Source organism: Anoplophora glabripennis, unplaced genomic scaffold, assembly GCF_000390285.2.
Source record: "Anoplophora glabripennis isolate ALB-LARVAE unplaced genomic scaffold, Agla_2.0 scaffold517, whole genome shotgun sequence".
Taxonomy (NCBI): Eukaryota; Metazoa; Arthropoda; class Insecta; order Coleoptera; family Cerambycidae; genus Anoplophora; species Anoplophora glabripennis.
This window is the reverse complement of record NW_019416631.1, coordinates 126,948-148,180: the sequence shown is the minus strand read 5'-3', so window position 1 is coordinate 148,180 and position 21,233 is coordinate 126,948. Positions and strand designations below refer to the sequence as shown.

Sequence of the window (21,233 nt, the reverse complement as noted above, 5' to 3'; positions counted from 1 at the left end):
GTCTCATTTTTTTCCGGCAGCATCAAATCTCGATTTTTTTTGCGCTGAGTACCTATACCGTAAGTAGTTTTTGTGTGATAAATAAAACTAAATGCCTGTCATAGGCTGCTTCATTACCTTCATTATTCCTTCTTGACCTTTCCGCCTCTTCCTCCAATCGGCGACGTCCACGCTAAGGAATTACAAAAAACCGATAAAAAGCAAACACTCATTTAAATAAACTGAAGTTTTTATTACTTAAGAATACACAAATGAATACATTATGTTTAATAGTAATAATAAAAATAACTAAGCAATAATAATCGAAGAAAACTAACCATAATACAAAAAATTATAAGACAGACATTCAGCGGCACGAAAATAAGCGACAGACGACACTTTACACCCTCGCTTCTTACTTAGAAAAGGAGGAACTCGTAGTCGCTGTCGTCGTCGTCGTCGTCTCCGTCGTCGCCCCGCATGAGACGCTCCATGGCGATGTAGCGCCGGATATCGCCATGGTCGTAGTATTGCATCGCGATGCACGGATCGGACAGATCGAGCTCGAAGTCATCGACGTCGTCATCGTCGAGATCGTCGTCGTTCAGCCAGAAGAGGATTTGGTGCACCAGATCGTTATCTATACCTGTTAAATCCAAGAAATGAAATTGAAAATTTCAACAGCACAAAAAAAAATGACTACAGTGTCGCAAGTGTGAATAAATAAACTACCTCGAGTGTTATTCAGAGCGATGGATTAGCATCGGATTTTTAGAAAGGCAACCAACAAAATAAATGACGACGGACGGAATAAACGGTTTGTGTGTGTCTCGTGTGATAAAATCGCAAATCGGTCGGTGCGCTAAACGGATTTAAAAAAATCAGTTTCCACAACGGAATTTGAGAAAACAATCTTATGGTACGTATTTCTAAGGATCAAAGATAACCTTCGTATAAATGTAACCCTCCAAAGTTACGCCCTGTATACAAAACCGCTATCTGCCTACCTAAAAATCGGATGCTAGACTGTGAAATGTAACACTATATTTTACATAAAGGTTCGGTGATAGAAATGAGGTACAATAAAAAAACTACCTATACCTGAAGGCCTGCGTCGTCTTGGACGAGGCGGTCCGACGTCGAGCGTCTTGCCGTTGGGGAGGGCGTGCAGGTAGAGGCACGTATTGCCGAAGGGGCACTTGCCCTTACCCTGCCGGAAGTACCTGCAGTTCTGTTTCTTCATCCTCTGCTTCTGGGCGTCTATGAATTCAGTTTTCTCTTCTTTGTTTTCCACCCAGTACTTGGAGGGGTACACGAAATCTGAATACAAAAAGGTATTGAAAACTTCGGCGCAAAAACCGGGCAAGTCCGATTTTTCAAAAATGTTCTGTGAAGCATATTCAAAGTTGAAGATTTATGGTTACGTAGTTAATACTTAATCAAAACAAACTCTTAGAACAGCAGGTCCCAAATTTTTGACACTTTATGATCACATTTATAAATATTTCAAAATAACTCTGTCAATTTTTCACTGCTCTTATCCATTTTCAACTACAATACTGTGGAAAGCAGCAGCTGTGAAAATGGTATAATAAATAATGGTTGTGCGGTAGAGAATCTAACAAGCTTAAACAAATATATCTTTCCAATAACACGGTTCAAAGAAGACAAAAGATATCAGAATATAACTTGTTGAAAACCTTAATAAGACTTTGCAGATGAATTAATCGATAATACACAATCGTGTTCAGTTTGCAAACTAAGATATGCTACTGAAGTTGATATTAAAGAGAAAATATTTTATTCACAAAGCATTACAATCTCGTATTTTCGGAAAAATTGATTTGGCAACGGAAATGTGCCTAAAAGTATCTTCCAACTAAGAGCAGAACTTTTATTGTATCTTCAGGATGAAAAATCTGAATATACAAATCTATTTTCCCATTCTCTTTGGCTTCATCGTTCAGAACTTGTTGAGAATATTTTCTACCTTTTAAATTAGATGATAAGAACAGACTTGGATAAAATATTGGATAAAATTAACGAATTTTTAAAGAAAACTGATTTTTGGTCGTCAGCGTTTATTGAAAGTTGAAAAGAAATGTCCTTCAGTAATAGTCATAATGAGTAATTAATCCATTTTTAGAGAGTTCTAACATTTTAGATCACTTTTGGTTCGAAAGGAAGCAAGATTATTCTGAGTTAGCAAAAGAAGCTCTTAAATTTTTGATATCCTTTGCCACATCATACGTGTGAAATTAATTTCCCATCTACGACTGTTATCGAGACGAAAGCGAGAAACTTTCGCTACTATTTGCTACTTTGGGAACCACTGTTTCATAAAATAATCTACTTCTTCAATTTCAACCCTGCAAATCTAAATCTTCCCTTTCCCTTACCTGACGCTGTTCTGCATTCTGGACATGCCTTGGCCACGTCCAACTCGAACTCCTTGCTCTGGCGCCACTTGCGGAGGCAGGTGAAGCAGAAGCAGTGGTTGCAGTTGGGCAGGATGCCGAAGGTCTGTTCCAGCCTGTTGGCCTTCTGGAGGATGATGTCGAAGCAGATGCCGCACGTCTTGTGGGCGGATTCGACCTTCTTTACGAGGGCCACAGCCTCCTCGGCTGACGAGGTGCTTGGGCCAAGGCCCAGAAGGTCCTCCTTGGGGCTCACCGTGGAAGCTGCTCCTTTATCCTTGGGCGAGGGCTTCGACTTTTTGGGGGACAACGCGCAAGCGCCCAAAGAGGACGCTAGAGAGTCTGCGTCGATTGTAGGCGTTATCTAGAACAAGATTTGTTCCAAGAGAAAGCGAAGGTAAACCTGTGACGGCCTGTACGGCTACCAGATTTGAATGGAATGAATTTATGGAATATAGTGTGCCAATAACAACCCCCTTTGCCATTTTCCCAAAGAAAAAAAAATTCACTCATCAAATGATACATTTTGTTTCCTTATTTCAAAACATAAATTGAATTAAAGAAATCTAAAATACCCAAAAAAGCATGTACCAATGAACGTATTAAATGGTTTAATATGTGTATGTTATTCAAAATAATGGAAATAATTTCGAATATTTAATCTAATTTTATTATTAAGGTAGTTCAATTACCTAGTCTTTTTGAATAAATAGTAATTCAATTTATGTTTTCAAATAGACAAGCATGTTTTGTTAATGAAACAATAAAATATCATTTCATAAATATATGCGAAATGTAATGTAAAAATGTCTTTCTATTTATTTCAAAAAATGAAATACGATTATACTGGGAGATCTTTATAACGAACTTAATGTTTTCCTTGACTATTTTACACATCTTGATATACCATAAATAAATTGGCTCTTACTTCCAATAAATATTTAATTACATTAATTGCAGGACGTTTTTTGTTGGCTAAACAATACTGAATGCAAACATGGCACCACAACGCCATCTATGTGCTAGTGTTGATAGTAACTGTTACCGCGCAAATTTGAAGCTCTTGGAAGGTCCACCATATACGTATAACTGAAATATCTCTTTCCGTTCCAAAGCAAATGGCGACGTGATTTTTTATTGGGACACCCTGTATATACTGTTTCACATTTCATGGAGCCGCCTTTATATTTAGGTTATGTTAAATTGAAACCTTTTTGATATACCAAAACGAAATAGTTACCTGCAAAGCGATGGCTCTAATATAAATAAATTTGATTTTAGTCATAGAAAATCGTTTTGAATATGCTTAACAAATGAGAAAATCTTATCGGCAGAAAAAATTCTACGCTAAAATACAATTATTGTTTGAGAATTGAATAGCTTTATAAAAAACAAAAAGTGAAAGGCTTATCTTTTAATAATTTTTAAGTTAACGGCTACGCAAAAGTAAAAAAAAAACTAAAGGTTTGGGTATACATTTCATAGAAATTTGATAGTGTGGGGTGTCTGGGTCCTCTAAATTAGAATATATTAAACAGTTCTTAAATAAACATTTTTTTTTAAAATTCACCCTTTTTTAATTTTAGAACGAAACAACTATGACATATCAAATTTAGTTATACCAGAATAATAGCTCTGCAGATAATTATTACGTATACAACTTGTAAAAAAACTTCTCCAATTTCAAATAAGAGATATAAGGGTGATTCAGTGACAAGTCAAACACAGGGTATACATGGTGTTTCGTGATTAATTGTCCAAACTTAAAATTCGATTTTTGGTGGCCAAAATATAGAAACAAGTTTAAAAACGCTAAACGTATTTGATTATAAATACTTACACCAGCAGCTGAGATACCGGGAGTAACTCTCGCTAAGAATCCTTAATTCCACGCTGCTTGATATTTTGCAATTTAGATCACTACTTCTTAAGTTGGCGTTTTATAGATAAGAAATCGCACTTTTAGTAAGACAATGACGGAATAAGTAGATTCATTCAGGAAATAACGAAGCGTAACATTAAATTAGGGCAGCTTCCTTTAATTTTTCGCATTGAAAAATCACGAAGACCATGTAAACATCAGAAATTGTACCTTTCCTGTATTGTCTAGCAAATTTGTAAATATACTCAATTATTGTAATTAAGGCATGCGTTAATAGTTTTCTAGAAGCATTTTACGGGGTGTGATTATGTTTATAGTACCGTACGCTATTTTCTGTATGTTCAACAGGTATGCAAAATTCAGAAGATAGATAAGATAAACATACGAGGTAAAAACACGATTTTTTCCTTATTTTGAATATATTGTCAGTTGTATTATTCCCCGAAGAAAACTTATATAAATGATACAGTGAAGAGATATTGTTTCCAATTTAGATTTTCTAAAATGCCGAACAAAAAATATTGCACATATATTTTATTCGAGAAACGGATTATTTTCGAATTTCGAGTACTTAATGAGATTTCTATTCCTAAAAAATAATAAAGTATTAATTACTAAAAATATTAAAATTATTTATAGAAAAAAAATTATTGGCGTTCCTACAAGGGTTTTTTTCATTTTTACCACCAGAATTTAAATTTTAAGTTTGCCAATTAATCCCTAATCATCCCGTATAGTAGCTCCTGCATAATAAAATACCAATTCGTAACATTATTATTTCAATATCCGGGGCTATTTTACATATTTTTATTTAATAATTTAAATTAAACTACGAAATGAAAATATAAATATTCAAGAGAGTGCGGTACTTGAATAATTTTTATGCATAATTAAAACAGGCAATATGTAAATGCCTCAGAGAGCACAATTTCAAACAATCTATATCTGACTTCCAGGTGAATGTACTGAAAAAGCAATTTACTTCTGGGAAATGAAAATTACTCTCTCATATTTATTAGGAACAGGGTTCAGCAAATATAATTATAAAAGGGTCAGGTCCCAAATAAATTCAAGGGTAATATAAGAGGACAATAAGTTTTAAGGGTCAAACACATATTTTCTGTTAAAGTTAAGTGGTTAAAAGCAAACAGTGACCCTAATTTTCTGAATTTAGGATAGTCAAACAAAACAAGTGAGTCAATTTATAGAATTAAATCATTAAACACAATTGATGAATCTGTCTAATTGAAATAGTTTGAGTAGTAAAGTTAACACGAATTTTAAAAAGTAAACTTACCTTGTTTTCTGCTTCTAATTTCTCTGTGAGCTTTTCAGGGGCGATGTGTATGTTCCTGCACCTGCCACCAAACCGGCACATGCCCCGAAGATTGTATCTGCATATCACGCGGTTTTCTTCCAAAACTCCTATATTCATTTTCGCACGTTTGACAAACTACCGTAGATTTTACACAACGATTTCCGTTTTCGCGGACTTATCTAAATGTAAATAAGATATACAAAATATTGTTCTTTGGCTATTTTTTTTTCAGAGATTCTACTTGGGGTTTTACAAAAGTAGGATTAGAGATGACTTTTCTTTAGTCTAACTGACACTTCATCTTCACTGTTCCCATTTGACAGCCATAGCCATCTGAAACAAACAGAAAAACATTGGACACTGCCGGTATTAAAAATGTACCTAGGGGTTTGTGTTTTTGCCAAGTCTAAATTTATACAAAAAAAAAAGAGGAGATCGCCTTTATTATGGTTATATTAATACGCAGTTTTTTTGTTTATAAATGTTATTTTTGCTTTTTCCCGGTTCGTTGATCCACTGTTCGAATTCACTACTTTCTAATTTTGATACAGCCGACATTTTTACTTATTTTTAGTTTCTTTGTTTGTTTTCGCTTGCAACACGTTATTTTAGGAAAATAATTATTCACGATGTGATTCAACTACTTTTTAAATCATCGTAGGTACTGCTGTTGTTACACAGCTTATAAAACAAGTTTGTCATAGGTTTTTTCTTATCACTCAAAACGCAAACAAAATATTCGATTTAGATTTCTTTTACTACCTTATTACATTTTGGCTGGGCAGGGTGTTACAAAAAAGTAGGAGCCTCAGATTCTTTGAGTGAAAATAAAGGACTTTCCATTTTTCGTTTAAGCCCAGAATATCAAAATTAGAAATAAAAGAAATTTTACAGCTTGTTGTTTTTAGGACAGTAGGAAGAAATTTTACACATATTTTTACCTTATGAACACATTTTTGTACAACTTTTGAAAAGGGAGTGGTAGTACATCCCCCCTTCCCTATTTTTTCTTGCGCACACCCTAAGCATTTATACAGACACTGCTGTGGAGGCATATATTTCAAATATTTCAAAAATTGTTTATAGCATATGATTAAACCAATTTACGGGATCTAGTGACAAGAGAATATAGTTAAGCATATAAATTTTGTTGAAAATTAAAAATCGTCTTGTAGCTCGAAAACGATAAAAAAAACACCCTGTATATTTCCACCACCTACCTCCAGAACTACAAAAACATAAAAACTTTGAAAACATTACAGTCCCCCCCCCAACTGCAGTACACCTTTATTAACATATCAACAGTCATAACTACAAATGTTCCCTTTTTTGCCCTTGAAAACCATAATATTGATTTGCTGCCCCTACACACAAATTCACCCCTGCTCTATGTGCCTTGGAAAACTTGATTTTCAAGCTAAGTTTACTCATATAGACAAAGTGTTATAAAAACTGTCAAAATGTAGATTCACTAATTTCCTCCCCATAGCCACCCCCATAATCGTGAAATGCCTGAATCATTTCCATTCGACGCAGAAAGGTGCAACCTATACAACACCACCAAAATCAATCCGATCGGACCACCCCTGCGCCCAGCGGTCGCGACCGAACATTTGTTACACTTAGAAAGTTTATAAATTTCTAATATTAAACAAACCTAAATTACAACTTACTTAATATAATTTTAAAAAAAAACATATTTATATATTGTTTTTTTAATTTTAACGCACTATATCGTCAAAAAAAAAACTACTGAAAATGGTAAAGGAAAGTCCTACTATTTTCCACTGAGTGAATATATCCGAGGGCACTCGTATAATCATAATGTTATTTATTTATACCTCGATACGAACAGTTACAGTACTTAACAACAAATACACAGTTTGGATTTAGGTTCCTTCTGTCAGAACTGTATCTGACCTAAATAAAAATTCTGAACCTTATACCATCCCCTGTGCAAATTTTAAAGCCCATCTGGCTGTGGGAAAGGAAAATATGTATATAAGTAACTACTTCTGAAAAGCGATAGGTGTATACCATAATGCATACATAAAAATAAGTGATTACACTTCAGACAAGTCTAAATGATCCTTATGTGCAGACATTATGCCCAAGGGCGGAATATTACGATGCATCTTAAGAAATTAACCAGGCATTATAGCCCTTATTTTCCCTTAAAAAGGTGAAGCTCGACTATGTAGCAACACATTTTAATGCTTCCCCGTGTAATATAGTGTATTTTTTTTAATTAAACAATTAAAAAATGAGGTTAGATTACCTTAAACAACTAGTCTTCTTCCTCAACAACAACGAATAACAAACAATAGTAAATTCACAGTCTAAGTAGTCACAGCACAGATTTTATGGCACACATTTACACGTTAAACAAATGTTTACAACAAAAAAACAGGGGATCACAGAACCGTTTTTCTAAGCCAGCTTTTGCGGAGATAACAAAGGACCGTGCGGCTGGTCGATGAAAACACGTTTTCGACAACCGTCTGCGTCCTCACACTCTTAAACCGGTAAACTTTCCATTTTAAATTAACGTCGGACGTGAGGCTGTGGCGTGGCGCATAGCGAGTTGGGCCGATTGTAGCGAATCAGCGAGTTTACCGGCCGGCAAGGGAAGAAAACAGAGGTTCGTTCCGAATTCATATGGAACATTACAGCTTAGAGTACGTTCCACGTTATCATTGTTATTACAATTATAATATAAACCCACAAATAAAATATTTCCTCTTCACTTCTTCAACTGCTATAATAGTACTGGCTTAAGATATAGGTACCTCTACAATTTTTTAAATTAATTTGCTATATTATATTTAATTGAGATATTCTTGCTCTTACCGAATTCTATTCCAAGATCGAGGTAATTGAGGTTATGTAATCATTTTCCCGTCAACTTAGAGTTGGAATCCTGATCGTTAGTTATTCTGTGCAGGTTTGTTATTTTTACCGAAACAAATTCAATTGCAATTATCTTTAAATACGATTAAATATATAAAATTTTATATCACGTGTGTAACAAGGAGGTCATTGACAAATTTCAAATGAAAATAAGATTTGTTGGCTAGAGTTACACCTGTAATATTTTTACCTATAGTAGGATCGTATTCGATGCAAAGTAGAGCAAAAAGTTGTCGGTCTTTTATCAAAGGAAAATCGTGTCATCATTTTTAGGAGGCGTAAGATGAACCATTTCAAATTTAAAATGAAATTCAATGTTAAATCTGAAATACCGCTGCATACGCATGTTCTGGTAGTAGCTGTAGTCGCCCAGGTGCATCGAGTGTACGAAGTGGTCGGTTATACGTCAAATACTAACCTGGCGAGCTTGATCGTAAAACAGAGAGCGCCTCCAAAAAACAAGTAAACAACAGTGGCGCGTACAGAGGTAAAATGTAGTACATATGTGGAAATTAAAAAACAAATTGGATTTATAATAAATTACATTTAAAATAAATAGTTTATGAGAATAAAGGAATTTTTGTAGGAACAAGGGTGCCAGACGTGAACTGATCTCCTCGTCCCTTCATAATGTATAAAGAAATTATTCAATTTCTAAAACCCTTAAAAGCGGACTGCATTGGATCCCTTGACAGGCAATGATTTATTACTTTGCATCGAATGTGATTCTACTATAGTTATAATTATTACCTACTACTATCTAGTAATGTTGTAGTTATAGCATATTTTGCATTTATACTGATTGGCCTCGAAACAAGTAACCATTTATCCTTTTATTTATTCTTTATCCCTATTATTTGTTAGATTGTTACTAAGGTATTTTATTTCAAAGAATTATCAAAAATTTTGTAAAACTAACCGTTCCATATCCATAAATATTTTCATAAGTTCAGCCTCGAAATCATTAATTCAATGCATTGTCGATTTCTAAAATTGTGGTAGTAGTAGTAGTTGTAGTAGTAATAGTAGCACTGCTTCGTGCGTGTTGTTGGAAATGTATGTAAAAACGTATCTCGTAAACCCCTTCATTCAAGTTTACCCTAATATTTACGTTGTTTGGTGCCAGCTTGCGCGAAGCTCTAGGATGTTTGCCCTATTGACTCTAACTTCTAGTTAGCGTAAACCTAAACTTGAATTAAAGGGACGTTTAAATATACATAAATCGATTTCTGGAATCTTTACGACTTTTCAATGAACCGTGTTATGAATAATATACAGAGGGTTATAAAAAAGTAGGTCAAGCGGTTAACCGCATATTCTTTGGACGAATAGAAAGTTCCTTATGACATTTTTCAAATAGGTTTTTTCTTTTACAAGATACAGGGTGTCAAAATAAAAAAAATATATTTATTAATAACTCCGTTGTTTTTTAATATTCGGCAACGACTAGTCATATCACTTCATATATTAAAAAAGTTGCAATATCTCGTAAACCAAGGTCTAAATTAAATTGTGTAAGAAAAAAAAATATTAAAAAATTCGAATATACTTACTGTACCGCTTACATTTTTTTTCGTCAATTCGTTTCACATCATAGTTAAAAAATTTTCTTGTGACAACAAATATACAGGGTGTTACATAAAGATGCGCAAATATTTTAAGGAGGTGTTTAGAAAGTAATTTCAGGGGGAGTACTTTCAATACATTTTTTTTTATATGAGCCCCTCCCCTGAGAAAATATTAAAATCACAAAATGGTCGAAAAAATTACCTAGCTTTTATTTTTTTTTTCACGAAAACGATTAAACTTAGAAATTTGAATTTTGCTACACGTTAACAACTAGTTGAATGGTATTTTTTGGTAGTCTTTTTTTTTCCGGTTTATGTCTGAATGAAAGATGTTAGCACCCCTTGGTTTTATTTCTCTCACAACTTTTTTCTAAGTTAGCCAATTCCAAGAAGAAAAACATCTTTTAATACTACATTTCACTTAGAAACTTTTTTACCCTTCCCATTTTTTCATATACGTACGCTTATGGTTTACGAGAAAAAAAAAATACATTATTTTTCCTTGCCGATTAGGTACACATAATTGGTATAACAGTTAACTAAAAACGCTTGTCATTTTTGACATGCTTTTTGCAAAAATTCTTTTTTATCAATATGAAAAGCTAAGCAAATATGAACTAAAAATTTAATAAAAAAAATAAAAGCTAATTTTTTCGGCCATTTTGAGATTTTAATATTTTTTAAGGGTGCCGTAAATCGAAAAAAATGTATTGGAAGTATCCCCCCTAAATTTTTTGAATTTAAATTAACTTAGTGCTTCTATAATAGAGTAAAACATGTGGAAAACATCTTACTCCATAGCTATTTTCAACAATGTAATTTTCAACTTTGGAAAACTGCTTCTCTAGGAGCTACGTTCGACAACGCCATCATTGATGTATTTACAGCTAGGTCTTGCTCTTAACGCCAAGGGCGTCAGTATCAATAATTAAAACAGCTGAGGATTTACAATACAACTAAGTTTCAGACCACGTCAGTTACAATTAACAACGAGATCCGAACACGAGTTAACCAAGTTAGTTGGGGCATTGTTCGGGAAATCGAGATGGAAGAACTGCATTTATTTGGAGCCATTAAACCCGCCAGACTTGTATCGTTCCGGCCGTTGTTAACTTGGGCAAACACCGAACGAACGCGCCGAGATCTACAAGAGCGTTCCCCTTTTGTTTTACTAACGCGGGGGCCGCCGTCTCGGAGGCCTGGAGCCCCGGAACTTTGTCGGTGGTATGGCACTCTCCTGGGGCATTGTTATGTCAACTTGGTCCGGGTAGGGCCTCTGCCTGATGTGGCGGGACGCAGTCGTATGATGTGGGTGGGAAAAGTCGACGGAATCATTAAAAAATATTATGTACAGCGAGTGCGAGATTCGTATAATTTTTGTAGGATTCACTTGAGAAACTTTCGAAAACTGTGGTCGTATTTTAAAAATTTTATAAACGTTTTAAATCGTAGAGCCAGAGAACATGGAGTCTATACAATAGGATCGATTTCTTTGGAGAAATTCGATATAAAATGTTTCTATTTCTTAATGGTTGGTCATAATAAAAACCAGAAGTATCGACCTCGACTATCGAAATATTGGTAGTTATATAGTTACAAAGTTTTTAAGTAATTGTACGTCAAAATGCTTCATCCTATTGAATTGATGCAGGAGTAACTTTTTTCTGTAAAACTGCTTACAATTTTTTTATTCAAATATTGAAATGGCTTAACAAAAAAAATTGAAGCAATCCACAGCCTCCCTCTGTTTTCAGGCGTTTCTGATTAAAATTTAGAAATTAATTTTAAACCATTAGATTCACAATTTCAAATTTCATTGATTTATCTCGAACGGTTTTGGAGATATGGGACATATATCTTTATTGACATAATGCAAAGGTAAATTATTGCGAATTATATTCGATATATTGAATTGATACTATGAACTTGAGACGGTTTCCGCAACCAGTAATACACCAGCGCTTCGCTTGTGGCTGTCATTTAATTTAAACGATACTGTACAGGGTCATCATGTGAAAATATTAGATTGGACTGGCATTTCGTCATCTGTAAACATAACGGTAAATTAAAATTTAACTTANTCCCCCCTAAATTTTTTGAATTTAAATTAACTTAGTGCTTCTATAATAGAGTAAAACATGTGGAAAACATCTTACTCCATAGCTATTTTCAACAATGTAATTTTCAACTTTGGAAAACTGCTTCTCTAGGAGCTACGTTCGACAACGCCATCATTGATGTATTTACAGCTAGGTCTTGCTCTTAACGCCAAGGGCGTCAGTATCAATAATTAAAACAGCTGAGGATTTACAATACAACTAAGTTTCAGACCACGTCAGTTACAATTAACAACGAGATCCGAACACGAGTTAACCAAGTTAGTTGGGGCATTGTTCGGGAAATCGAGATGGAAGAACTGCATTTATTTGGAGCCATTAAACCCGCCAGACTTGTATCGTTCCGGCCGTTGTTAACTTGGGCAAACACCGAACGAACGCGCCGAGATCTACAAGAGCGTTCCCCTTTTGTTTTACTAACGCGGGGGCCGCCGTCTCGGAGGCCTGGAGCCCCGGAACTTTGTCGGTGGTATGGCACTCTCCTGGGGCATTGTTATGTCAACTTGGTCCGGGTAGGGCCTCTGCCTGATGTGGCGGGACGCAGTCGTATGATGTGTGTGGGAAAAGTCGACGGAATCATTAAAAAATATTATGTACAGCGAGTGCGGGTTCGTACAATTTTTCTGGGATTCACTTGAGGGATTTTCGGAAACTGTGACCGTATTTTTAAACTTTTTAAAATAGTTTAAATGTTAGAGCCAGAGAACATGGAGACTATACAATAGGATCGATTTCTTTGGAGAAATTCGATATAAAATGTTTCTATTTCTTAATGGTTGGTCATAATAAAAACCAGAAGTATCGACCTCGACTATCGAAATATTGGTAGTTATATAGTTACAAAGTTTTTAAGTAATTGTACGTCAAAATGCTTCATCCTATTGAATTGATGCAGGAGTAACTTTTTTCTGTAAAACTGCTTACAATTTTTTTATTCAAATATTGAAATGGCTTAACAAAAAAAATTGAAGCAATCCACAGCCTCCCTCTGTTTTCAGGCGTTTCTGATTAAAATTTAGAAATTAATTTTAAACCATTAGATTCACAATTTCAAATTTCATTGATTTATCTCGAACGGTTTTGGAGATATGGGACATATATCTTTATTGACATAATGCAAAGGTAAATTATTGCGAATTATATTCGATATATTGAATTGATACTATGAACTTGAGACGGTTTCCGCAACCAGTAATACACCAGCGCTTCGCTTGTGGCTGTCATTTAATTTAAACGATACTGTACAGGGTCATCATGTGAAAATATTAGATTGGACTGGCATTTCGTCATCTGTAAACATAACGGTAAATTAAAATTTAACTTATCTAATAATTTTGTACGAGGAACTTTTCTTTTTTCGAGAAAATCAATAGCACGTCGCATTTAAGATATATGGGAATACCTTGTATATTATTACTTGTATATTATTATTATTTGTATATTATTAGGTTTGTGTGCTTTCTCAGAATTACAGATATACAGGGTGTGCCATTTAACACTCCCGCTGACAATATCTCCGAAATGAAGACATTTATTTTAGTTGTACAATGACAAACCTTATATGAGGCAGAGACGAACCGTATTTTATCAAATATTATTAAAAAATGCAGTCATAGGTGGCTCATGTCAATAAAGCATGTATGACAGATGACACATATTAGTTTTCCAATAATTACAGTTTTATCAGGTTGCGTGTTTCATTTTATATAGCCTTTCTACAATTTTGTTTCTGTAGTTGATCATTTGTTTTTTTTTTTAATAATTTATTGTTTGTTAGTTAGTATGTGGTGTGAATAAAGTTATTATAACAATATTTTAAAAGAATATTTTGGCTCGGTGTGATTTAGGTAAAATAACAGATTTTCCTGTTACATCATACGTTGCATATTGAAGTCGACATGTCTCAAAAACAAGTAAATATTGGGAAAAACTTTATATTACAAAAATTACTCAAAATTTAACGATCTTTGAGATGGACTCCATTTTCACGTTCCAGAAATCAAAAAATTTTTTGGTAACGCCAAGCCATCTATACAGAAAGATTTGAACTAACAGTTCCAACAACAATTTGAAGCTATTCGAGGGACCTAACAACCCCAGTTTCCGGAACTAAAATAAATTTGTTCATTTCGGAGATATTGGCAGCGGGAGTGTTAAATAGCACACCCTGTATAAAGTTTGACAAGTTTATCTTTAATATTAAATGAAATTGGCCAGAAGAATGTGGCGTTAGAAAGAGATTATTGTTCGTTGCTAAATAACGTACACATAACGATTGCGGTATAGACAGAGTGTTCTATTTCAAACGGAATTTTCTGCAGCTCTAATAATATCAATAATAATATCAAAAAAAGTGTATAAAAAAGTCGCAACAAACCAATTTGGTCATATTTTCAAACTGTATTTCATTGTATAGGGAATTCTGTATTTCTACTGGGTATTATTATTATTTTTTAAATAGGACACCCTGTACATTATTGCACTTTTAAATTGTTGATGACAATTTTAAGAAACGTGTTCGATTATGTGCTTAGTAAAATGGTAGACATTTTAAATAATTAGTTTAGTATTTTTCAATGTTTTTCTTATAATTTTGTATTAATTATTATATTATTAGTGTACATTTTTAAGGTCATGTACTTACTTACTACATTCGTATTTTCATAAAAATTACGGCTTAGGCAAAAAATGTATTCTTGTAACTGTTTTTCTTCTATTTCGGTAATTTTTACGTTAAACGATATTTTTTCAGATTTGAAAATATACTAGGTATATAAAGCACACATATTTTAAAGTGAATAAAACAACAAAAAATGTATGAAAAACCTTATTTCGCAAGTTATAAGAAACATACTCCAACATAACTCAAAAAAATCGAAAGGAAATTAAATTTTATATCTATGTCAAATTTAATACAGAATTTCATTTAAATTATTAAAATATTCATGAATGAAAAATTTGAACTTCTAAGGTCTGTAACTGCTATTTTTTTATTTGAATGAAAAAAAATATATATATATATATATGTACATATATACAAAGTGTTCCTCTAGAGTTTATCTGACTGTTTTGATAAGGCCTGAAAAGATATCGAAGGGTTCGGGTCTTTTTGGGCTTTTTTCATGATTCAACAAATTATGAAAACCGCAAATTGTTATAACTGTTTAGTTTGGAGATATTTGATAGATTTGGGATACTATAAATGCAATTTTTTTATCGGTGTGTTTTAGACCCAATATCTGTATATCAAAGCAAGCATTAAATATGACGAGAATATCAAAAATGCATTAATATACAGAGCGTTCCGTTTGAGAAAATATACTTAACACCTAGAAGAAATTTGGAAGAAAATATTTAGTGCAACTTTTACATAAACGCTTCTTTTGTATTATTGATTTTACCAAATCTGTGAAAGCATCCGTTTTAAATGGGACACGCTGTATGTAAGAATATACAATATGTTACATAACAACTACATAGATGTAGTATGTGATACTTAATATCTTCATAAAATAACGAAGTTACGAATTTATCATTTTCACCTTCTTATATTCAGTTTGGAATAAAGTTTATAATCACCACTATATTCCATTTGAAATAGGTACCTAACCAGATTATAGCAACGTAAACTCTTCGAATTGTACGGAAAATTTAAAAAATCGTATACGAATATAATACACAACTATATTAAAAGTGTGTCATTGACCCTGAACGTACAAATATTTGTAGAATATAACTTTCCGGCGATAACTGTGAATAAATCACCATTGAGATATGCATTTGTCGTCTTATAATAATTGTCTGTTTGTTCGATTATTCCAAATCATAATATTGAACCGTTCTCTTTTCCTTGGCATTTAGAAACGGCACTGAAAATAAGTGGCGTTTTGATCAGATATTTTATAATTCTAACTTTTCGAACGGGTAAATTTCGAGCTCCTTTAAATTAACGTTGAATAATGTATTAAATGATAAAATGTTTTCATAAAACAGGGAATAACATTAATATTTAAAACAACATTAAAATGAAAAAATATTAATTAAGTTAAATTATTATTTTTATATTACATAATAAACATGTTTGTGACTTGCTCAAATATACTTGTGTAGTAGTTTATTTCCTTTAATCTTTTTTTAATTACGAGTTTCAGTATATTTTATTTCATAATTCAATCGACGTGATAAATATCAATAAAAAAGTTACATTTCAACCTAAAGCAGGTACCTACTTCTGACAATTTAATATCTTTCAATAAAAAATATCAAATTAGATTTCTGTATATTTCTGACGAATACAACTTGGCCTACAATTTATCAAGATTATTCTTGCTTCGATAAATTTTTTATTTGATCCTCACTTAACAATAATTTGATGGGAGAAAACTGAATTAATATTTTATTCAATTTCTGTTCAACTAACTTTAGGATGTCAGATGGAAAGGAAAATAACTTATTCGATGTGCGAGCAGGTTTTCCTTGTAACGTATGAATTTTAATGATTGGAGTATACACAACATATGTGTTTTACCGCGTATGTAGGGGATTGCCCACATCTAAAAATAATGGCAGGAGCATACAGAAATATCTTTTTGTTATTAGATTTAATACGAAAAGGAAAATAACACAGCTAAACAAATTTTTTTCATATATGAGGTACCTACTTTTTAATAAAGTATTTTGACCCTCTGGAGACGATGGAGACATTACAAATGCTCCATCACGTCAGGACTTTTCCCTAACCTCAAAAAATAGCTCAAAATCAGTGAAAATCTCGATTTTTTTGTTAGAATAGTTAAGATTTTGAAATAGGCATTTTAATAATGCTCAAAATGAGTTTTGGCTGTAACTTACCTACCTAACTCCACAGGGAAACATTTTAGAAAAAAAGTTTTTATTTTGACCCACGCGTGACTGTTTTTGTTCTATTCTTTCACTTTCACTATTATCATTTACAAGAACTTTAATTACTTAATCTTTCCACCTACCTTAGACTGAGATACGATTTCTGTGATGTCTGCACTATGTGTCGCTTTCCTACAAATTATTCATCGTGTTCACTTAGCTCGTGGTTGTACGCGTACTGACAGTTCCAGGGATCCTTATCAGCAGGAACTAGACAGATAAAGTGCCAGCTGGAGGAATTAAAAAAAGGGATAAGTTTTTATCTGCTATATAGGTAGACACTTTGCAGCAATTTGGAATTTGCGTTTTCGTTTCGTAAGGGATTTTGGTGCAGCCATGTTTAAAAAAAGTTTTAACACGTGTGTACTATGTAGAAAGGGTATAGAATGAAGGTCAAATAAAAAAATGACACTTTTTCGAAAAATGTTTCTCGATATATTCGGTATGTCTTCGAAAATAAGTTTTTACTGGAAACAATTGAATACACATAATATTGAACTGATACAATGAATTGTACCTGAATGAGAATTGGGACTTGATGTTGAATTAGAAGAGGCTATCCTTAAGGCCGTCGAAAATGATCCAAGCATAAGTACAAGGAGAATTACAGACGCTATCAAATTACACAATCATCTGCTTGGAGGAATCTTCACATTGATTGTTTATACCCATTTCACTTACAACGAGTTCAACATTTGCAGGATGGTGATTTTGCGTCAAGGATGCAATTATATAATTGGATTAATGCAAATGTAAGACTATATAAGTATGTTCTATTCACTGATGAAGCACCGTTCACCCGTGATGGTATTAATAATATTCACAATGAACACCAATGATCCTACGAAAATCCTCAATCGTCAATTAATCAGTCTATTCATCTGCGGTGGTCATCTTACAGGATAAGTATATTTAAATTGTCTATCGAATTACTTGGGACACCTGTTAGAAGATGTTCCACTAAGCGTACGACAGAACATGTACTTACAACATGATGGAGCCCCTACACGCTACAATTTACAAGTACGAAAATTAGACAACAGCTTACAAACCGGTGGTAGATTGGTCGAGGTGGTCCGCATAATTGGCCAGCTAGATCGCCAGATTTTAATCCTCTGGATTATTGTCTTCGGGGGTGGTTTAAGTCATTGATGACATTTTCGAAAACTGTAGAACCTAGCCTACTTGTTATAAATAATTTAATAAAAATCTTAAATTGAATATTGTTTACCCCAGTTGTGTAACGACTAAGAATAGGACACATGTTTATAGATTTTTTTTTTATTTTGAGTCCCTGAATACTACCTAAAATATTAACATTTCTTCGTGAATCGCCCTGTATATAAATTCACACACAAAAATGCCAACCCCGTATTTTAATTTCACATTGTTATTGCGAATCTACAAATATTTATTTTTTTTTGTAATAAACTTGTAAAAATACAGTTTTAATTTACTGAAAAATATTCTAGTAAATTTATATAGGGACAGTAAAAATATTTTTAAAATGTAATTTTTTCTCCAACCGTCACAAAACTATAACATTTCTTGTCTGTCAGAAGTAACTTTTATTGACATTTTCCTTACTAAAAAAAAAAATCTTAGCAACAAAATTATTCACTTTTAATCCTAGGAGCCTAAATAAACCACTGAAACTGTCATTACATGCAATTTATTAGATGACATTTATTTACAGCTAGATGTAAGTAAACAAGTGGCGGGACTTTTCTTTGATCTGTCACGTGCCTTTGATTGTCTGAATATCAAATTTATTAAAAGCAAACTGTACAACTTGGGATTTCGGGGGATCTTCCTGGAGTGGGTTGACGATTATCTTTCACATAGAAAAATGTTCGTTAAATTTAAGCATGCAAGGTCTGAGATGTACGATGTAGATAAAGGGGTACCGCAGGGTTCCATGTTGGGGCCTTTAATATTTCTGTTATTTGTAAACGACTTACCCCTTCATATAAATGCAAGCGTTTTATATATTTATTTCCACTCCTCATACACAAGGCCGGTAGCCCCATTAAATTTTACTGTTTGTAACAACTCGATATCTTCAAAAAAATGTACCAGATTTTTGGGAGTGTATATTGACGATAATTTAAGATGGTCGGATCATATATCCTTAAAGCTTAATCAGTCATATTATGCGTTATTAAAATTAAGACAATCACTGTCAGTGACTTCATTGTTAACTATTTATTACAGCCTGGTTTATAATTTGCTTACTTATAATGTACTGTTGTGGGGTTGTGCCACCGACACTGTTAGATTATTTAGATCGCAGAAAAAAATTATGAGAATTATTTTCAATATAACTTAGTGGTTTTTTTCTTTGCACCAATCCATAAAACGTTGGTTGACACATTCATAAATTTCTCGAGATTTCTTTGGGAGAAGATTCAAAGAAACCTCTTTCGCACACTCCAGTATTTCCTCAGGTACACCTAAATCTTCATTAGATTCCATTTTTACAGAGTTTTCAGCAAATTGAACCACAAACAATCACAAATGAACTCAATTAGCAATATGGCGACTGTTTGATGCATCCATATATCCTACTTAGTTACTTTGCTTTATTATCCAAATGTGGTTCGAATAATTTCAAAGTACAAATTAATAATTAAATGGTGGATTTCGGTTGGAGAAAAAATAACATGTTTTCTTATTATTCATTGTATTAAAAGTGTCTTTTTGTCTCGCAATTTTGCATCCGCTCGGTTACGCTCCTCGCAAATACAAAATTTGTTCTCCATGCACAAAAGTAATACATACTTTTAATCCTATGTAATATGACAATATATTATTAATACCATTTTTTTAAACTAATTTTATTTAGATAGTACACGACATGCATAACACTGCAGCATCTACTCTTTAAACAAACCAATCCCACATTTCCTTTCTACATTCTTTTCTAAGATTTGAATTATTGTATTCGATTAATAATCACTGAAATTATGGAAGTGGTATTTTTTCTTTTAGTTTAGACTGCAGCTCCATAGAAAGTACATATTTCTAAATTTTTAAAGGTAATGTAAAACCTAAGTAAAATATGACTGACTATATCATAACTGAACCAAGGCCGCCAGTGCAATTAACGCACATGGGAAAAAAATAGGAGACACGCCGATTCAAGGCGAGACCTACGAATTCTTCCAACAAAACTCACATTTCCGATGAGTTGGTGCGAAGACTAATCGATTATTTATTAGTAACGTCGGACGGCAATACCGGCGGAGGATGATTTCGAAACACATACGTTTCGCGGGATTTATGGACTTTGTACGGACTGTTATGGGTTCCGGTAATTTTGCGAAAGCCCTCGCCTACCACCGCAACGTTCCTGCCGGCGATTTGCACACTGAATTATGTGAGAAAACGGTTGCGGCGACGAAGAAATTACGGATCGCTCTGTGAATCGCTAATCGGCCTTGCCGAGCATTATGCGTATGAAATATTTATGGGCTACCGCACGGTACCGCTTCTCAACGGAGCGCTGGAGTCGACTGACTTGCAGTCCAAGTTACGCTTTGATAAAATATATAGTTACGTTTCTTTCTTTATTTGTTATCTACTTTTACTTTTTTATAGTTTGTTAAATTTCTTATTTACGAAGATTGGGTGACATTTCACTTATTAGGCCAGGAAATATAGAGTTGGGCGCGACTTTTTGTTAGTTAACATAGTTTTTCGCACCAACTGAATTTGTTTAACAATAGGCCGTCAACTTTGACAGTTTGTAACTCCGTTGTTTTTCAACGAATCTTGATGATTTTTTTTAACTTAAAGCTCTTTTCATAAGCTTTCCGAATATGTGATAATATACAGGGTGTATCTAAATAACACCGAAAAAATTCAAGGGGCGATTCTCCGATGAAAATTAATAGGGGTCTTTGGTATAAAATTTTTTGAAAAAACCCTCCCCTGAAAAGTTACGCCCCTCCTAAAATTACAAAAAAAAATTGTTTTTCTTTTTTATCTTCCACGTACATCAAGCTAAAGAAACCAAACTTGGTGAACATTATCTGTCAATAAAACTACACTTTTTGAAATTTTTTCAACCCTGAACTATTTTTGTAAGGGGTTGAAATAATCAACCCCTATGACATTTTTTCTTATAATTTTTTTTTC

At 33.4% G+C, this 21,233-nt stretch overlaps 1 protein-coding gene across 3 annotated transcripts; it reads right to left on the bottom strand.

Moving 5' to 3' along the window:
• Window positions 1-208: 208 nt before the first annotated feature.
• Window positions 209-17,265, bottom strand: LOC108910655 (probable E3 ubiquitin-protein ligase makorin-2). Of its 3 annotated transcripts, none has more exons than XM_018715344.1 (5): window positions 17,177-17,265; window positions 5,576-5,929; window positions 2,379-2,760; window positions 1,075-1,299; window positions 209-625 (listed from the first exon to the last, which is right to left on the bottom strand). In XM_018715344.1, the coding sequence occupies exons 2-5, from the start codon at window positions 5,711-5,713 to the stop codon at window positions 399-401; spliced, it is 972 nt and encodes a 323-aa protein (XP_018570860.1). In that variant the 5' UTR covers window positions 5,714-5,929; window positions 17,177-17,265; the 3' UTR covers window positions 209-398. The 3 variants fall into 3 exon arrangements, with proteins under 3 accessions (XP_018570860.1, XP_018570859.1, XP_018570861.1); XM_018715343.1 differs by lacking the exon at window positions 17,177-17,265 and adding an exon at window positions 7,875-8,200; XM_018715345.1 differs by lacking the exon at window positions 17,177-17,265 and adding an exon at window positions 7,875-8,198 and having other exon boundaries at window positions 1,081-1,299.
• Window positions 17,266-21,233: the final 3,968 nt, after the last annotated feature.

What these genes read in the sequence shown, in the direction of transcription:
- LOC108910655 (XM_018715344.1), bottom strand. Translation starts at nt 5,713, where the DNA reads ATGAATATAGGAGTTTTGGAAGAAAACCGCGTGATATGCAGATACAAT. An exon ending in AATTAGAAGCAGAAAACAAG is followed by an intron (nt 2,761 to 5,575) that starts GTAAGTTTACTT and finishes ATCTTGTTCTAG; the next exon opens with ATAACGCCTACAATCGACGC. An exon ending in AGAATGCAGAACAGCGTCAG is followed by an intron (nt 1,300 to 2,378) that starts GTAAGGGAAAGG and finishes TTTTGTATTCAG; the next exon opens with ATTTCGTGTACCCCTCCAAG.